This window comes from Periplaneta americana, chromosome 6, assembly GCF_040183065.1.
Source record: "Periplaneta americana isolate PAMFEO1 chromosome 6, P.americana_PAMFEO1_priV1, whole genome shotgun sequence".
NCBI classification, from domain to species: domain Eukaryota; kingdom Metazoa; phylum Arthropoda; class Insecta; order Blattodea; family Blattidae; genus Periplaneta; species Periplaneta americana.
Window position 1 is genome coordinate 9,154,756 of NC_091122.1, and position 21,222 is coordinate 9,175,977.

The following is a 21,222-nucleotide window of genomic DNA, read 5'->3' on the forward strand; positions in this document are numbered from 1 at the left end:
TGACAGACTGCGGACAAGAGTGACAGACTACGGACAAGAGTGACAGACTACGGACAAGAGTGACAGACTGCGGACAAGAGTGACAGACTGCGGACAAGAGTGACAGACTGCGGACAAGAGTGACAGACTGCGGACAAGAGTGACAGATTATGCACAAGAGTGACAGACTACGGACAAGAGTGACAGGCTACGGACAAGAGTGACAGACTACGGACAAGAGTGACAGACTGCGGACAAGAGTGACAGACTGCGGACAAGAGTGACAGACTGCGGACAAGAGTGACAGACTGCGGACAAGAGTGACAGACTGCGCACAAGAGTGACAGACTGCGGACAAGAGTGACAGACTACGGACAAGAGTGACAGACTATGGACAAGAGTGACAGACTACGGACAAAAGTGACAGATTATGCACAAGAGTGACAGACTACGGACAAGAGTGACAGACTATGGACAAGAGTGACATACTACGGAAAAAGTGACAGTTTACAGGTAAGAGAAATATACTAGACAAATAAGTTAGAGGCAAGAGTGGCAGGCTAGGGATAAGAGTGACAAGACTGATGGAGAAGGGAGCAGAAAACTAACTGGAATGACTGACAACACGCAGTCACAGGCTAATTGACCAGACATATTGACAGAAAGAAAGACAATAATATGCAATGCCAACAGTCACTTTTTCGATATTGGAAATGCTTAAACAAAACTTTTTTCCTACATATTCAAACTAATGTGTCTTATTTCCTACAATGTGGAATAAGCTTACTTATCATGTAAAGATTATTATTTTTGTGCGAGATCGTGCGTATTTGCTTGGTTTCCGCACAAAAACAATCCACAGAAAGTCTAAATTCCACATTCAGTATTCCCAACCTAACACACATAACAATTTCCCTCTTCTTACCTCTTCTTGACATATTGATTTTACTGCTTTAGGCTTTTAACATATTATTTTTAGAGACGATCAATATAGTAATAATTATAAATTGGAAACTTACCACTGCAGTTTCACCTAAATTGCACTGTTAATTATTGTTTTTAAATATTTGCAAAAATTAAGTAAACTCTACAACTCCACTAAAGTTACTGCATTCGTGATGCAAGTAACATTACAGAAGCCGTGAAAAAATCAACAAGATTTCAGACTCATCATAGACTGGGGGGAAAAAAAAAGACAGACGTATATCACGGCCTGCTGGAGTATAGTAAACACAGAAAACATTTTAAAGCAACAATGTTGAAGATAGATATTTTTGTTTTGCAAATTTGCCGTCATTGAACAGAAACCAAAATGGAGATTCAATTGCAACTAATTAGAAATTCCTCTTTCAGGTATGTAATAAACGATCTTCGCACAAAATAATGTACGACACACGAGCGGTATGTTTTCTTTCAATTCTCGGAAATTAAAAAAGCTCAACTACGTTTCGCTTTTTCAAACTTTTCCTCGAACATGTAAACTTCAACATACCGCTTTTGTAACGCATATTACTATTATTTTTAACGTAGAACCAAGGACCCGGGTTCTATCCCCGGCACCAGAGCGAATTTTTCTCTTCTAATAGCCTAATCATTACTTGTCATGACCCACAATCCATAAAAATCAGACAAAGATTTGATTACCTCGTCCTCGTCTTCTCTCAGGTTGCACTTGCATTCTCCGCAGAAACAGATTCCTTGGCCGAAGCAGTCGGGGATGTCCGAGTCGTTGTTGGGCTTGCAGTTGCTGGCGTAGCTTTCCAGAGAATCCAACTGCGTAGCACTGCACTCACACTTCTGTCCAAAGTGCCTCTCGTCACACTGGCAAATGCCACACGCATATGTGCCATTGTGTGAGCATTCCGAAGCATTCGTCTTGTAACTCTGCAGGAGAAAAATAAGTTGCTGTCAGTGACTGCACGTGGTTTGTGATATTCTGCCTTTGTCATAAGTCTGAATTAATTTTACTTCTTCCATACTTCCACTGAGTTAGCTCTGTGGTAGCGTGTCTGCCTCCAGACTAGCCAGCCCAGGTTCGATTCCCGGCAGGGTCAGAAATTTTGAATCTCCAGTGATTTATATTAGGTGTGCAGTGTGTTGTAGTGGAAGTGCAGTGAGCTTATAAGTAAATTCTGAGAGTTATAGTGGCAGAAAAATAGATTTATAGTGAACGGGTGTGAGTTATAGTGAACGTCCTAAATTGCTTGTAGTGGGGTCTAGGCTAGCGATTTGAGGTTAATATAGTAAGTACAATTCTACGGAATAATAAGGATGTAATTGATGTTCTGTTATTTGAAATGTTGTATCAGTGAAGAAGTGTGTTGTGTCTGTGAAATGTGTTGTGACAGTGAAGTGTGTTTGTGGCAGTGGAGTTCTATAGTTTACAATGGTAGTGCAAAGTATTTGAACAGAGAAATGTTTTTGAAGTGTTAGTGAAATCAGGATAGAATCAGTGAAATGTGCCTTAGTTCCAGTGCAGTGAGTGAGTTGATAGCGAAATGAGTGTAGTGATGAAAGGTACTTATGCAAGTTTGAACATATATCATATCGTCGCCTGAATGCAAGAACTAGGTAACTCGAAATTTGCGTTTTTTAGTTACCTCTTTTACAGCATAGCAAAAATCATACAAAATGTAATCCAGGATCTAGGTAACTGAGCGAACGATACCAGCGACATCTATTTTCCAATATAAAAAATAGGTAAAAGAAAACGAGACATATTCCTTAGTGCAATAAATAAGTAAATAGGCAATGTCACAAAATATGAAAAATCAAGTTACCTAGTTCTTGCATTCAGGCGACGATATGTACTCGTGGTTTTAAGTTCTAACTTAGGGTTAAGATATAAATTAGATTTACTTCAATTAATTATGTTATAGATCTAGATTCATTTTCCGGGCTGAGAGGCCGTGGTCTCTTGGTTGGTTTCCTACCAGACGTTTCAACTGCAACTGCAGCAGACATCTTCATTGGAGTGGTATCCGAGGTCGCAAAGCTCTTCTCGGCGTACCTGAGGCGTATCACCATCTTGGTAGGCATGTGACGGCGATCACAACATACGATTCAAAGACACGGACATTTTGAGCATGACGACGCACTTCTTCCCCCGTCTACATAGAGAAGCGATCGAAATCTATAAACATGACAACAATTTTAATCGCAAGGCAGAAGGCGTAAAGCTAAACAAGTGTTGGTACCCGGTCCTAAACAGAACAGATAAGAAGCCACTACAACAAAAGGACGGAACCCAGAATGGGAGCAGCGAACATAGAGGCGCGGACCACAGCGACAACAGGCCTCGGCCCGCTAGTTGCATTATAAATACGCCCGCACAACCAGTGCTCGTGCCAGCCCCAACCCGCTCATATCAGGCCTCGGCCGGTATGATCCTAGGTTACGGCGAAGACAACAGACAGGTCCACTAGCTATTCTCTTAAGACAGGAAAACAGGGAGGCAGATGTCACTCCCAGATTTAGGTAGTAGATTATTAATGCATGACTTAATCTAATAAGCAACCGCTGTGAAATGGCCTGCTCTAACTCGGGCTATAAATCCATTCTATCCCTCTTACAGGTCTACGGAGTGAAGAGTCAATGACTAGTCTCCGGATCTGACAGAAACCATCAAAAAGCCAATTGGCTAATACTGTTATGATTAAATAACTTGAGCTAACATATCGTCCCCAATAATTCCGTTTTGCTGATCGATGGAGTTGTAATAGAGCCAATTGGCTAGTCTACATCCATCGAATCAAGTCATTTTACCTAAGAGCCAACTGGCTAGTCTCTGAAATTGAGACATCTCAATCCTGCCTAAGGTTTTTCCGTGGTTTTCCTAAGGCGTTAAGACAAATGTCGGGATGAGCCCTAAAAGAAATGGGCCACGGACCTGCATTCACTTCCCCAGACATTGGTGACGGCTCAAAATTAATGATTATTCACATCGAACTCGGGCCCTAACAGAATTCAATCGTCCCCTTGTACAGATCAATGGAGTCATCAAAGAGCCAATTGGCTAATGCCGTTAAGATTAATCCCTACGCGTTCGAATCTTCAAACAGCCAAACTGGTTATCACCGTTTCGTGCCTAGACTTCTCCTCCGGATCAGGTCACTGTACTTCTGCCCCTCCTCCCCCCCCCCCGTATGTTGTAGCTAATCAGTTACGTCCATTTTCGGCTTACCCACTGGAAATTTCTAGCGCTCCTTCACTGGGGCGGCGAAACCCGAAGTGAGACAAGTGGCCAAGAGGCTTGGAGCTCACATATTCAGTTTTTCACAGCCCCAACTCCCCCCTTGCAAGGACGTGTTTTCACGTACCTTTAAAGTTTCTCCTCCCACTTCCCCCACTCATTCATTCATTCATTCATTCATTCATTCATTCATTCATTCATTCATTCATTCATTCATTCATTCAGCCACGGATCAGTTGCCTCAGGTACGCCGAGAAGAGCTTTGCAACCTCAGATACCACTCCACTGAAGATGTCTGCCGCAGTTGCAGTCGAAACGTCTGGTAGGAAACCAACCAAGAGACCATGGCCTCTCAGCCCGGAAAATGAATCTAGATCTATAGACTCAGACCGTGAAAGCCTACACTACAAGATTAATTATGTTATATTAAGTGATTAATCTAGGATGCTGCTTGTTAATATTATTATATATTGCTATTATTACTTTATTATTAATATTATGACTGTATTTTATTACTATTGTAATTATTGAGTGTAATTAGTTACCACTGCCACCGGATACTTACCCATTTGCAGTGTGAATAAATACATACATACTATCTCAGAGGAGAATAGTATCGAAGGATATTGATATGTAATGTATATATCCGTAAGTAATGTAATTAATTTCAGGATGTTATTCTTTGAGATATTTAAAACAAAAAAGTTTAATACAATTTTGCTCCTTTTTGCTTTCTTTTCGAGATAAAAATTGTTTATGTGAAACATTTCATAGCGTGTTTTGTGAAAGCCATTGATTTAATTCCCAATATGCTCAGTCAATTTAAGAGAGCAGTGTATTATGATAAGGTCCCGCGCTGTGGCGTCGCGGTCTAAGGCATCCCGCCTAGGACTCGCATTACGGAATGCGCGCTGGTTCGATTCCTCATAGGCGAAGAAATTTCTCAGGAAGTTTCGGCCAGTGTATGGGACCAGTGCCTACCCAGCATCGTGATGCACTTGGGGAGCTACGATAGGTAGCGAAATCCGGTTGCGAATACCAGCTATAACGGCTGGGGGGATCATCGTGCTAACCACACGATACCTCCATTCTGGTTGGATGATCGTCCACCTCTGCTTCGGCATGTGGGCGAGAGGCCAGCAGCCGGCTGGTCGGTCTAGGCCCTTCATGGGCTGTAGCGCCACGGATTAGTGTATTATGATAATAAATGATTGAAAGAATTTTAGTTTTGTCCTTTAAATCTGTAGAAATTTGACTTTCCGTTCTGCAAAGGAATTTTACAATGTGAGAATACACTGTAAAAATCAGAGCATTGTACAATACTTTTTTGAAGAATTAATTTTTTGATTGTTCTGATGCATTGAGTCATGAAATGCAACAAAATTCTCATTGAAAAGTGACTGTCTTTATATTCAACTCGTTTTTCTCATCAGTCCACAGTTTATGTGGGAGAACAATCTTTCAACATTTGCATTTGTACCAGGGATACACGTAATGAACTCTATCACATCTTTAAAAATGGAAGCTTTTTATCAACATTTTTCACCAGATCCAACCAGGTTTCATCCAAGATATTTTGATTTAAGGACTTCCTTCAATTCACTATCTTCTTGGAAATTCAGAAATTTTTTTCACAATCATCATCTCATTAAACAAATGAGATTCAACAATGTTTGATTAAGTAGCATGTGTACATTCAGTGTCACCTCTAGTGATGGAGACTGATATTTAAGTAATAGATAGATAGATAGATAGAACTTTTATTGTCAAAGGCATAATATATGCATAGACATGGTCAAATAATAATAATAATAATAATAATAATAATAATAATAATAATAATAATAATAATAATAGTAAACTGCCCCCCCCCCCCAATTGAGGGTAGCCCTTACGGACTCAGTATATCCTCAAAAAAAATTATTATACATATGTAAACATAGATATTAAATTTTAAAGAAGGGAAACAAAGAAAAGGGGGTGAAAAATTACAATTGCTATTAATGTGGCACCATATGATTAATTAGGATTTGGCAGGATTTTTTTAACACAATTATCACAATGTCATCCCTCAGAGATGTTGGCAGAGCAAACTGCTGTTGAAATTCTTCGAAAAAAGCTGGTATAGTCCCTCGAGCACCTATGAGCAAGCCGAATACCTCAACGTGAATTAAGGCATATTTCAGCTTGAAATAGTTGACTGTAGGCTCATAGATCGACTTCTTCTCAAGGTGGACCTCGGCTGACTGATGACATTCTACTTCAAAACGTATCGTGGGGTCCACAATGATGCCCTGTTTAGTGTCAGCATTGTACGCTAAAATATCTACTCGTCTCGTTGACCCATTTTCAGCTAGACAGGAGATTTCTTCTTCTACTATCCAGCCCTTATTTCTTAATGCGGCATTAAAATATGACAAAAATATAAAATACATTTATTCATTTCATTTCAAGGGCCCATGTGTATATCCTCTAGATTGTAGGGACACAAATTTATTAATTTCATTTTTATATAATTCCTGAATTTGTGAGTATCTTTTGTAAATTTAATGTCCTCAGGCAAACTATTGTAAATTTTGATACCAAAAACCATATAGGTTCTGCTAATATTTGTAAGATGATGTACTGGAATAGTTAAACTATTTTTGTTACGAGTATCATAAGTATGAAAGTCACCATTTTGGTGAAAATCAGACAGATTTTTATTTTATTTTATTGGGTTATTTTACGACGCTGTATCAACATCTAGGTTATTTAGCGTCTGAATGAAATGAAAGTGATAATGCCGGTGAAATGAGTCTGGGATCCAGCACCGAAAGTTACCCAGCATTTGCTCGTATTGGGTTGAGGGAAAACCCCGGAAAAAACCTCAACCAGGTAACTTGCCCCAACCGGGATTCGAACCCGGGCCACCTGGTTTCGCAGCCAGACGCGCTGAACGTTACTCCACAGGTGTGGACAGACAGATTTTTATAAATTAGTTGTAAAACATTACATATATATATATATATATATATATATATATATATATATATATACATATACCATAAACAGTGAGAATATTATACTGTAAAAAATATTCCCTACAAGAGGTCCTACTGTCAACACCCGCTATGCACCTCACAATATGCTTTTGAGCCATAAATATATCATTCAGCATGATTCCAGATCCCCAAAAACAAATACCATATGAAAGCCTTGACTCAACGTGTGCAAAATAAAAAGACATTAATACATCGTGATTTATTGTCGTCCTTAAAATTCTGATTTGATAACAAATACTGTTAAGTTTAGAAATTAAACGTAAGCAATGGGGTCTTCAAGACAAAGTATCGTCAAATGTAACACCCAAAAATTTAGTAGTTTCCCATTTACGTAAATATTGATCTTGAACAGAAATATTAATGCCTTCCAGATTTTTCTTTTGGGAATTGTGAAAATGAATATATCCGGTCTTATTAACATTTAAGTGAAGCAGATTGCTATCAAACCATGTTTTGAGATCTTCTAACAGGTCACAACAGGTTGTCTCTAAATCCAGTTCGTTTCCACTTTGATAATAACAGAAGTATTATCGGCATACATACACAAAATAATTTCTTACATACATGGGTAAATCATTTACAAATAAAAGAAACAATACAGGGCCCAAAACAGAGCCCTGAGGAACACCCACATCAATATGTACATTCTTGGATCTATATTTATGAATAAAATAACAGTTGATATTCCCAGTTTTGTTTTCCAGTCACTGATTTTAAAAAATGAGGCAAAAACATGTGCTGAAGATCTCTTTTGGGATGATGAAACACACTACCGAAAAAAAGGTACGTATGGGAGCAATTTCTGCAGCATAACATTACATGAGGCAAGCTCTGTGTTACTTACTGGATGTTCCTTGTGTTCACACGCACAGTCGCAGATCAACTCCAAATGAATGGTGAGTGACTCGTGGCTCCCCACCGGGAAGATCTTGATGGTCTGGTTCCACTCGTTCGGGTCCGCGGGGCAGCTGACTACACTGACTTCGACCAGAAACTCGACTTCTTCCCCAATTTTCAGGTTGTCACAATTGGCGGTTTCTTTTGGTTCTGCGGATTTATCCTTGCAGGAAGTGTAGTACCTTACTTTGACGAAATCTGTGCCATCATCCTTCATCTTCACAGCTGATGAAATTTTCTGCAATACAGCAAACTCCCAATTATCGTGGTCAATAGCAACATATACATGCAAGATTAAACGAAATTTGTACTTCCATTTAGAATGTGAAATACAGGACACATTGCATTATGGCAGGGGATCATTGCAGTACCCACATGTTACACCCGTACTGATTGCATAATAGTTGACATCTGCTCAGGCATATATATGTGAGAACAGCAGTTGTCAGGTCGCCCTTGACATTCTATGGACTGTTAAGCTCAGAATTATTATACGTATGAAAAATTAGTTTTACATTTCGTTGAAAATATTCTAATTAATTATTTCGAAACATTAGGATCTGGAGACATATGGAGCAGTTCATTTAATTTATCCCTTCATCTTAAGCATGAAATAAAACTAAAAAAATTATTAAGGTCGATTTCGAATTCAACCCAGTTTGTGATTTGTTTAAAATAAGTACGTACTTTTCTTACTAAAATATTTATATTTCATATACATTATTTCTGATAAATTGACTCGTAGATACTGAATATGAACAAAATCCGTCCAATTGTTTAGTAGAAATCGCTGTACACAGACAGACTAGTACTAAAATTATTATATTTCATGTACATCATTCCCTGATAAATTGACTCGTAAATACTGAATATGAACAAAATCCGTCCAATAGTTTAGTAGAAATCGCTGTACACAGACAGACTAGTACTAAAATTATTATATTTCATGCACATCATTCTTGATAAATTGACTCGTAGATACTGAATATGAACAAAATCCGTCCAATAGTTTAGTAGAAATCGCTGTACACAGACAGACTAGTACTAAAATTATTATATTTCATGTACATTATTCCCTGATAAATTGACTCGTAGATACTGAATATGAACAAAATCCGTCCAATAGTTCAGTAGAAATCGCTGTACACAGACAGACTAGTACTAAAATTATTATATTTCATGTACATCATTCCCTGATAAATTGACTTGTAGATACTGAATATGAACAAAATTCGTCCAATAGTTTAGTAGAAATCGCTGTACACAGACAGACTAGTACTAAAATTATTATATTTCATGTACATCATTCCCTGATAAATTGACTCGTAGATACTGAATATGAACAAAATCCGTCCAATAGTTTAATAGAAATCTCTGTACACAGGCAGACTAGTACTAAAATTATTACATTTCATGTACATCATTCCCTGATAAATTGACTCGTAAATACTGAATATGAACAAAATCCGTCCAATTGTTTAGTAGAAATCGCTGTACACAGACAGACTAGTACTAAAATTATTATATTTCATGCACATCATTCTTGATAAATTGACTCGTAGATACTGAATATGAACAAAATCCGTCCAATAGTTTAGTAGAAATCGCTGTACACAGACAGACTAGTACTAAAATTATTATATTTCATGCACATCATTCTTGATAAATTGACTCGTAGATACTGAATATGAACAAAATCCGTCCAATAGTTTAGTAGAAATCGCTGTACACAGACAGACTAGTACTAAAATTATTATATTTCATGTACATTATTCCCTGATAAATTGACTCGTAGATACTGAATATGAACAAAATCCATCCAATAGTTTAGTAGAAATCGCTGTACACAGACAGACTAGTACTAAAATTATTATATTTCATGTACAACATTCCCTGATAAATTGACTCGTAGATACTGAATATGAACAAAATCCGTCCAATAGTTCAGTAGAAATCGCTGTACACAGACAGACTAGTACTAAAATTATTATATTTCATGTACATCATTCCCTGATAAATTGACTTGTAGATACTGAATATGAACAAAATTCGTCCAATAGTTTAGTAGAAATCGCTGTACACAGACAGACTAGTACTAAAATTATTATATTTCATGTACATCATTCCCTGATAAATTGACTCGTAGATACTGAATATGAACAAAATCCGTCCAATAGTTTAATAGAAATCTCTGTACACAGGCAGACTAGTACTAAAATTATTACATTTCATGTACATCATTCCCTGATAAATTGACTCGTAAATACTGAATATGAACAAAATCCGTCCAATTGTTTAGTAGAAATCGCTGTACACAGACAGACTAGTACTAAAATTATTATATTTCATGCACATCATTCTTGATAAATTGACTCGTAGATACTGAATATGAACAAAATCCGTCCAGTAGTTTAGTAGAAATCGCTGTACACAGACAGACTAGTACTAAAATTATTATATTTCATGTACATTATTCCCTGATAAATTGACTCGTAGATACTGAATATGAACAAAATCCATCCAATAGTTTAGTAGAAATCGCTGTACACAGACAGACTAGTACTAAAATTATTATATTTCATGTACATCATTCCCTGATAAATTGACTTGTAGATACTGAATATGAACAAAATTCGTCCAATAGTTTAGTAGAAATCGCTGTACACAGACAGACTAGTACTAAAATTATTATATTTCATGTACATCATTCCCTGATAAATTGACTCGTAGATACTGAATATGAACAAAATCCGTCCAATAGTTTAATAGAAATCTCTGTACACAGGCAGACTAGTACTAAAATTATTACATTTCATGTACATCATTCCCTGATAAATTGACTCGTAAATACTGAATATGAACAAAATCCGTCCAATTGTTTAGTAGAAATCGCTGTACACAGACAGACTAGTACTAAAATTATTATATTTCATGCACATCATTCTTGATAAATTGACTCGTAGATACTGAATATGAACAAAATCCGTCCAGTAGTTTAGTAGAAATCGCTGTACACAGACAGACTAGTACTAAAATTATTATATTTCATGTACATTATTCCCTGATAAATTGACTCGTAGATACTGAATATGAACAAAATCCATCCAATAGTTTAGTAGAAATCGCTGTACACAGACAGACTAGTACTAAAATTATTATATTTCATGTACATCATTCCCTGATAAATTGACTTGTAGATACTGAATATGAACAAAATTCGTCCAATAGTTTAGTAGAAATCGCTGTACACAGACAGACTAGTACTAAAATTATTATATTTCATGTACATCATTCCCTGATAAATTGACTCGTAGATACTGAATATGAACAAAATCCGTCCAATAGTTTAATAGAAATCTCTGTACACAGGCAGACTAGTACTAAAATTATTACATTTCATGTACATCATTCCCTGATAAATTGACTCGTAAATACTGAATATGAACAAAATCCGTCCAATAGTTTAATAGAAATCTCTGTACACAGGCAGACTAGTACTAAAATTATTATATTTCATGTATATCATTCCCTGTTAAATTGACTCGTAGATACTGAATATGAACAAAATCCGTCCAATAGTTTAGTAGAAATCGCTGTACACAGACTAGTACTAAAATTATTATATTTCATGTACATCATTCCCTGATAAATTGACTCGTAGATACTGAATATGAACAAAATCCGTCCAATAGTTTAGTAGAAATCACTGTACACAGACAGACTAGTACTAAAATTATTATATTTCATGTACATCATTCTTGATAAATTGACTCGTAGATACTGAATATGAACAAAATCCGTCCAGTAGTTTAGTAGAAATCGCTGTACACAGACAGACTAGTACTAAAATTATTATATTTCATGTACATCATTCCCTGATAAATTGACATCAGTTCGTTACCTTGTACTGCTCTGCCACAAGCTGCAGAATGTTGGAGGAGTCGGTAGTCAAGTGTCCAAGCTGTGCTCCCTCAATGCTCTTGGTGAGGTATCTGTAGGCTGGCAGATACTGTTCTGTGACAGCGAAGATCACGTTGATGGCTTTCTCCTTCACTTTGTGGTTGAGATGTGAGACTGAAGGATAATCCTGCAGCTTCGAGTGCGTGTACATCCCACTCTCGTCCAGATGGCACTGTCCATCATTTGGTTCAACGATACCTCCGAGCTAGCAAATCAATGAAAGTGTAATAGCAGAATTCAGAAGTCACATCAATTCCATGCTATGGCTAATATTTTTCATCAATAAACGCTTCCGTTATTTTTTTTTATTTTATTGGGTTATTTTACGACGCTGTATCAACATCTCAGGTTATTTAGCGTCTGAATGAAATGAAGGTGATAATGCCAGTGAAATGAGTCCGGGGTCCAGCACCGAAAGTTACCCAGCATTTGCTCGTACTGGGTTGAAGGAAAACCCCGGAAAAAACCTCAACCAGGTAACTTGCCCCGACCGGGATTCGAACCCGGGCCACCTGGTTTCATGGCCAGACGTGCTGACCGTTACTCCACAGGTGTGGACTGCTTATTTGAGAGATAACGATTACAATTAACAGATTTGTATGTTGAACTGCAGGATGCTTGCTATCAGAATCCAGGTATTGATTGTCTGTGATTGGATTAGCCTATCTGGTTCATCCCGCTGCCATGAACGAACAGTCTTCTCACTTCTCAATACAAACTACATCTACGACTATTATGGTAAACAAAAACTGAATAGACTACAGTGGACTTTATGTTGTCAGCAAACAGCTGGATGCATTAAGAAGATTGCTTGATTGATTGATTCTACCATATGTTGTGTGCTATTAAGTATCATTAAATTCGATTATCTACTAATAATTTCTTTTGCTGGATAATGTATTAGTACATTTCTTCTGGATGACTTACAATCATTTGCATAATCTCAAGCATCCAATCACGTACATGAGCAATATTGAATTCAGATTTTTCCTCCTTGTTGGAAGTGGGGGTGGGGGAATTCATACTTTATCGGGAAGGGAAATGGCGGTTCCGGACAATTGGCCACAGAAAATTGGTAACTGGGACAATTGGCCACAGAAAATTGGTAATAGGGACAATTCGCAACATATAGACAATTCGCCACAAATAGACAATTTGCTACGAGTGAGTGGAAGTGTGCCTCAATTCTGAATTTTTCTCAACATTATATTGCTGCACCAATCCTTCAGTCTGAAGCCGTCTCCAGAAAAACTGGGCTAAGTGAAAAAGACAACCAGCTAACTTAACTCAGTCAAATTCACTTTTGATTACGTTTATAACAATTAATTCGTATTCAAATGATATGAATCTTGGGTTTAATTGATTTTCAAAACGTCGCCCTACTTCTCGTTTCAATACTCGAAAGAGTGTGTCATACGCCTCCCTGGTTTTCCGTTCCATCAGCGTCATTACTACAGGCATCCATTCCCCTCTTACATTGACATGTATACTGTAAAGTTGCAGCATGATTGAAGGAGCAGACATAAAGGTCCCGTCCATTATCCAAAAATGGGACCGTAACAATTTATTTAAATGTGAATTAGTGGCAAATATAATAACTTTCAGATTGTCCTCCAGTTCAAAATACAACAACCACCTTTCTCTTTGTACGGTCTTAGTGTATCTGTCGGCTATAGCGTTCAGTTCGTCAATATTCCTTGGTTCAGGTGGTAGGTGCAGCTTCCTGGCACGGCGCACAGTTTTTTAATAGATGATTTCTTCGGTAGATTCACATTGGCTTCGCTTGCAATAAGCTGTAACTCGTTTTGAATAATGACAGACATTGGTTCTCGGGAAGTCCCCGCCCTTGCCTTCATGTCCTCTACACATTCCTTTGCCTTAATCCTTCCCCAGTCTGCAGAATGATTCTTGTGTTCAGACGGTTCTTTGACGACACTGCTTCCATCTTCTGATAACGTGACTGTTGCATTACACCCGCCACGCATGTCACGGTGCCAAACAACTCCATTCTTATTTTCTCTAAGTCTCGTGTACATGTAGCCAAGATACATTAATTTGTCACAGCCTCTTTCTGATTTTATGAAGAGAATTTCTTTCGCCATAATTCCAAATTAGTTTATAGCTTCTGGTTTTGTCTTGTGTTACCACAGAAATATACGAGGGGGATCCAGGAAATAACGACCGTTCGCGCATACCCACCATGCAGCTGACTCCCCTTCCTTGTTTGAAGGTCAACTGGCTTCCTTAACATGTGTTCTCATCATGTTGTGAGTACTGGTTGTAACAAGTCGCCATTGTGCATTTTGTGTCACTTCAAAATGAACGACGTGATTGATAATCCTGCCGACTGTGAGGTGAGGAGTGTGATTCGATTTTTGAATGCCCGACATTTGAAACCTGCAGAAATTTACCGGCAATTGAAAGAAGTGTATGGTGATACTGTAATGAATGAAAGAAATGTGAGAAAATGGTGCGAAATGTTCAACAATGGGCGAACAAATGTGCACGATGAAACTCGACCCGGACGCCCATCACTCATCACAGAAGACCTGAAGACTAAAGTGAACGACAGAATCTTGCAAGACAGGCGCACATCACTCGACGAATTGCATATTGCCTTTCCTGACATTTCTCGTTCTTTGCTTGGTGAAATTGTGTCGCAACATCTTGGCTACCACAAAATCTGTGCATGATGGGTTCCACGGCAACTGAGTGACCAACACAAAACTCAGAGAATGGCCTCAGCATTGACATTCTTGATGCGATATCACACAGATGGAGACGCCTTTCTTGATCAAATTGTGACTGGTGATGAGACCTGGGTGTCACAACACCCCAGAGACCAAGCGCCAATCACGTCAGTGGCATCATCCCTCATCACCCAAGAAACCGAGAAAATTCAAACAGACTCTCTCAACACAAAAAGTCATGGCTACTGTCTTTTGGGATCGCAAAGGTGTTCTTTTGCTGGATTTCATGCCAAAAGGCACTACGATCAATGCAAATCGTTATTGTGAGACTTTACAAAAACTATGGCGAGCCATCCAAAACAAGAGGCGAGGAATGCTTTCGAGAGAAGTTGTGCTTCTTCAGGACAACGCCCGCCCGCACACTGCTGCTTCAACTCGAGAATTGCTGGATCAATTCGGTTGGGAAATCTTTGATCATCCGCCCTATAGTCCAGACCTTGCTCCTAGCGATTTTCACCTTTTCACTAAGCTGAAAGACTTTCTGGGTGGTACGCGTTTTGGAAGTGATGAAGAGTTGAAGACAGTGAACACCTGGCTTAATGAACTGGCGGCAGAGGAGTATAACACGGGAATTCTAAAGCTAGTGAACAGATACGACAAATGTTTAAATGTAGGTGGTGATTATGTAGAGAAGTAAAGGAAGCTTCAGTTATGTAACAGACTTTGTTTTTTCAAATAAATATTTTTTTTTAATTATTACAACAAAACGGTCGTTATTTCCTGGATCCCCCTCGTATTCTAAATTGTTGCGAATTTGAGTATTGCCTTCATATATTACAAGTTGTAGCGAATTTTAGTATATGGCCAATTGCCTTTCATACGAATTTTAATGTGTGGCTAATTGTCTTTGATACGAATTTCAATTATGTGGCTAATTGTCTTTGATACGAATTTCAATTATGTGGCTAATTGTCTTTGATACGAATTTCAATTATGTGGCTAATTGTCTTTGATACGAATTTCAATTATGTGGCTAATTGTCTTTGATACGAATTTCAATTATGTGGCTAATTGTCTTTGATACGAATTTTACGAATTTCAATTATGTGGCTAATTGTCTTTGATACGAATTTCAATTATGTGGCGAATTGTCTTTGATACGAATTTCAATTATGTGACTAGTTGCCTCTGTGACCAATTTTCTGTGGCGAGTTGTCCCCAACCCAGGAAATGGGACTGACAGATGACACAAGTATAATAATTACACCCAATAACTCCAACACATTTCAATCTTCAACAGAGGCATTTCACCTCAAAATATGTGACTGCTTCTCAGCCAATAAATTAGTATTAAATTGTATCAAAACTAATATAAGCCAATTTAAATTCTGTCCAAATCCAACCTCGCAAATTTCAAGAGCAATAATTAATAACAGGTCCCTAATAAAAACAACAAACAAATTTCTTGGCTTACAAATCGGTAATGTGTTAAATTGAAAAAATCATATTAAATGAATTACCCTCAAACTAAATTCAGCATGTCTTGCTATTAGATCTATGCAAGAGGCAGTGAATATCAATACCTTAAAAACAATATACTTTGCATATTTGGAATAATTTTCTGGGGAAATTTTACAGATAGTAACAGTATAATCCTACTATAAAAAAAGAGTAATTGAGGACCGTTTTTGCAAAACTTGCTAACTGCAAAATTTGCAAAATTGAGATTTTGATGGATTCGTTAACATAAGGCAGGCCTCTACATGATGTTCAAAGCGTCTTAGTAAAATTGGGTTATTTCTCTTCATTGTAGTGTGTCAAGGTGTGATCGTTTTTTCAAAACTTGCTTTCTGCTATAAGTGAGACATACAGCAAGACTTGCTTACTATAGTGTTTTGTCTCCCCTGTAAAATTTAGTTTTTTTCAGTTAGCAAGTTTTGCAAAAACGGTCCTCAATTAGAATAATAGTACGTGCTAAATCTAGGGAATAGTGTAGAATCATTAAAAAAAAAACTACACATAATCCCCATGGCTTGTCAGTATATTTTTTCATTAATGAACTTCCTGATATGTAATCGTGAAAACTTTGTAACTAATTCAAAAGTTCATAGTACAAATACTCGTAAAAAAATTACTTTCATACTCCATCGGCAAGTCTATTGTGTTATCAGAAAAGAGTGCGTTATATAGCAGTAAAAATTTGTAATACCCTCCTTATGGATATAAAAAAATCAAACTCAAAACATAAGATTATTTATGGCCAAATTAAAGAAGTACCTAAGAAGAAGATCGGCTGGCAGACTCAGGTACAGTACTAGCCTTTCCTAAAGTCTTCTATAAAAAAAAAAAAAATCAAGGAAACAACTGTTACCTGAAAATCTACATAACAGAATTTATTTCAGTTACAGACAAGTCATACCAAATTGAAACTTAATAATGCGTAAATTAAATTCAGTGATTCGTTTTGTATTGTATTGTATTTATTAACATTCCATGGTATTCATACATGCTTACAGTTAGAATATGGAACAAGTCAAAAAACTTAATACTATTATAAAGTCTTAATTTATAGTCACAGTCCACATGAAATATATACAGAAGAGATTTACAATATAGTCTACTAGTACAACACAAAGTTTTAGTATCAATTTCATGAAGTGTTATTGAATGTCATGAATTCACCTACAGAATAGAAGGCGTGAGAAATTAGGTACTTCTTTAATTTGGCCCTAAATAATTTTATGTTTTGAGTTTCATTTTTTATATCGATAGGGAGACTATTAAAAATTTTTACTGCCATATAACACACTCCTTTTTGATAGCACGATAGACTTGCTGATGGAGTATGAAAGTCATTTTTTAGACGTGTATTTATGCTATGAACTGTTGAATTAGTTACAAAATTTTCATGATTACATACGAGGAAGATTATTAATGAAAAGATATACTGACAAGCCATGGGCATTATTTGTAGTTTTTTTAAAATAGTCCTACAAGATTCCCTAGATTTGGCACCTACTATTATTCTAATTACTCTTTTTTTGTAATAGGAATATACTGTTACTATCTGTGGAATTTCCCCAGAATATTATTCCAAAACTTATTACCGAGTGGAAGTATGCAAAGTATATTGTTTTTTAGGTATTGATACTTACTATCTTTTGTATAGATTTAATAGCAAAACAAGCTGAATTTAGTTTGGGGATAATTTCTTTAATATGATTTTTCCAATTTAACACATTATCGATTTTTAAGCCAAGAAATTTGGTTGTTGTTTCTAATAGGGATCTGTTGTTAATTATTGCGCTAGAAATTTGCGACATTGAATTTGGACAAGATTTAAATTGAATGGTAGTACCACTGTTCATGTGACGTAGCTCCTAAGAGCATGTCATCTGTTAAATTCAATATGAAAGTCAGTGCATAAAAATTATGTCTCAACAGAGCTGCGATTCGGTATTTAATGAATTTTGCAGAATGTGCTCACCTTACCATCTCCTGCCATGTGGAAGTCATTGTCAGTAGAGAACACTACGAGTCTGCGAGCATCTGATCTCCAGCCAATCTCCTCTGAACACACCACAACTTGCATCAGGGCATCGAACCCCCCTTCTGGTCCATCTATGTTCCCCGATATATTTGCGTGGCTAACCTCATACTGCAAACAAAATGTTTATGTAAGAGTGGAGATATAAATCATTAATGGATAATTGACAAACCAAAGGATATTGCCTTTTGTTCATTACATTTGTCAGCTTTTACAGACTGAAATAGTCCAGGGAAACACTACAGATAGGTAAGTTTTTATAACTCAGTGTAACTAATAATACATTTATCTAAATGGTCTTTGCTGCAGGGGACAGAAAAATCATCGAGTTTTCATGGTGGCAACACCGTAATTCCATTTTTTTCGTGATTTCCATTAGATCCTCAATTGTCCATAAGTTTTATGTTATTCCACTCATTATTGTTGACATTTCCGCGTTGATACGTTCATTTGTTTAATCTGCTGTCCAACAAGAGGTGCGCGAGTGTTGAGATTAAAGGTAGGCGCTTACTTACCAGAAGAACTTTGTTCGTTGGGTTAGGATTTTTATTATAGTATTGCTCACTTGTCCACATTTCCAAATTAATCATCAAATAGTGTTGTAATTTACCGTTAGAGCGCATTATTTCATTGTAGTGTTCTGAACTGAAACCTGGAAATAAAATGAATAGCTCTGTAACTTAAACCATGAAGGACATACCTGATTAATTTAGTATTTTCCCCAATTCCATCCTGTAAGAACTTTATCCATACTACATTGCTATAATTCTAATTTCATAAATTATAAAGTTCTTCATACTGTTGGACTTCATAAAATAAGCTTCATGGCATCCATTTCATTATACCTTCAATATTATCGTAATTGGAGGCCTTGAAATCGATATATTTGTCATAACATTCATTTCAATCTTGAACCGTATGGAAATCTGTTCAGAATTCTGGACGGAATCCACTCAAGCCGACAGAGGTGATATGGTCAAGTGGGCAATGCTTCAATTAAAATAATGCAATGAATAAAAATTCGAATGTGCCGTACGGATCTGTTCTGGTAAGTGACCACCTACCATTATTATCACCATAAAAACTCGGCGAGTTTCTCTGTCTTTCGCAGCAAACAGCATTTGCTCGGTAGTGTTCATCTGTTAATTTTGTCTGTTGCATCTCATAATCAAAAATGTATTTAAAAATAGGCTTAAGGACTTCACTAATAGACGGTAGTATGAAGAAGAAGAAAGTTAGCTTCCCTTATGAAAAGGTTGCCAGATTTGACAAAGCGTATTACATATAATTTGGAAACAGACCTAAAAGGTAAAATGATATCCATTTGAAACGATGAGATAATCGAATATACAAAATGTCAGAAAAATTTACACCTAAGTAGCATTTGTGCTCATTTACAGTTAAGAAAGGGGGGGGGGAAATATCATCAGATAGGTTAGAATGATATGAATGCCATATACCGCGAGAAAAGTAATAGTACGGATTTACGTATTGGCATTGATATCTAAACCAATCAACAGCCATCGGTTAAGATAACTTGAAATTTCCATTATCACGCCTATACAAATGATTTCTCATTATCTGAACCGATCCTTTGAGGGCACTAATGGCTATTTCCTTCACAATGCTGTGTGTTAGCCCCAGGTTTTTACATTGGTTGGCAAAGAAGGAGGGTATGGTACCCCGTGCTCCCAGACCTATCACATCAATGTGGGACAGGCTATATTTATCCTTATAGAACGGGATTGTTGGTTCATAGATCCGTTTCTTTTCACTGTCCACCTCATGCGGTTGATCTGCATGTGTCTCAAATCTGATGGTGGGATCGAGAATGTATGCCGAGTTGTTCTTAATGGCAATGATATCAATTCGCCGAACACTTCCTTGTGTGGCTAGTCTCTGCACCTCTTGATGGACTGTAAACCCTACTTCCTTCAGTGCCTCGGCCAGCATAGAACGGACAGCATGGTGACGGATGTTGCGAAGGGCCTCACTATAGGGGCAGAAGCCAAGGATATGGGGAAGAGTTTCAATCTCGCTGAGACAGCGCCTACAGCGGGTACCATCCCGACTTCTACCCGGTACAGCTCGGACTATTTAAAAGGTGTAATTGATATTATGTTATTTGAAGTGTTGTATCAGTGAAGAAGTGTGTTGTGTCAGTGAAGTGTGTTTCTGTCAGTAAAGCTTTATAGTTTATAGTGACAGTGCAAAGTATTTGAACAGTGAAATGTTTTTGAAGTGTTAGTGAAATCAGGATAGAATCAGTGAAATGTGTCGTAGTTCCAGTGCAGTGAGTGAGTTGACAGCGAAATGAGTGTAATTTGAAAGGTACTTGTGCAGATATGAACATATCATACTCGTGGGTTTTAGTTCGAACTTAGGGTTAAGGTACAAATTAGATGTACTTTAAATGTTATTTTAAGTGATCATGTTTAATTTAATTTAGGATGCTCCCTGTTATTATTATTATTATTATTATTATTATTATTATTAATTGTATTTTTTTATTGTGTTTATTATTAATTGTCATTATCGAGTGTAACTAGTTACCACTGCCACTGGGTATATACCCATTTGCAGTGTGAATACATACATACATAAAGCTTATGCCATACTGAATTTGAGAATAAACCATGTGTTTTTCTTGATATAGGACGTAGGGTTTTAATATTGTCATAAGGAACCCATGTACAAAAACAATGAAGGAATAACTAATCAGCTGGCCTTGTTTAGAAATTAGCAGGCTTTGATAATTTGTAAAACAAGAGAACATCATTTATGGTTACTAAGTCAAAGCCTGATGTTCTCTTGTTTTAAAAATGATCAAAGTCTGCCCATTTCTAAACATAGTCCACTCATTAAAGTATACATAATTGTTTTTATACACAGGTTTCCTATGACAATAGATTT

General features: G+C 37.0%; 1 protein-coding gene across 1 annotated transcript in view; it reads right to left on the reverse strand.

The window, feature by feature from the left end:
* The window catches only part of LOC138700976 (integrin beta-PS-like), a 54,996-nt gene that overhangs the window by 17,592 nt on the left and 16,182 nt on the right, over positions 1–21,222 (reverse strand). The window contains exons 6-9 of the mRNA XM_069827427.1: positions 18,250–18,420; positions 12,014–12,277; positions 8,060–8,350; positions 1,624–1,863 (exon numbers count right to left, since the gene is read on the reverse strand). Coding sequence (XP_069683528.1) covers positions 1,624–1,863; positions 8,060–8,350; positions 12,014–12,277; positions 18,250–18,420 — 966 coding nt within the window. The remainder of the gene's footprint in view (positions 1–1,623; positions 1,864–8,059; positions 8,351–12,013; positions 12,278–18,249; positions 18,421–21,222) is intronic.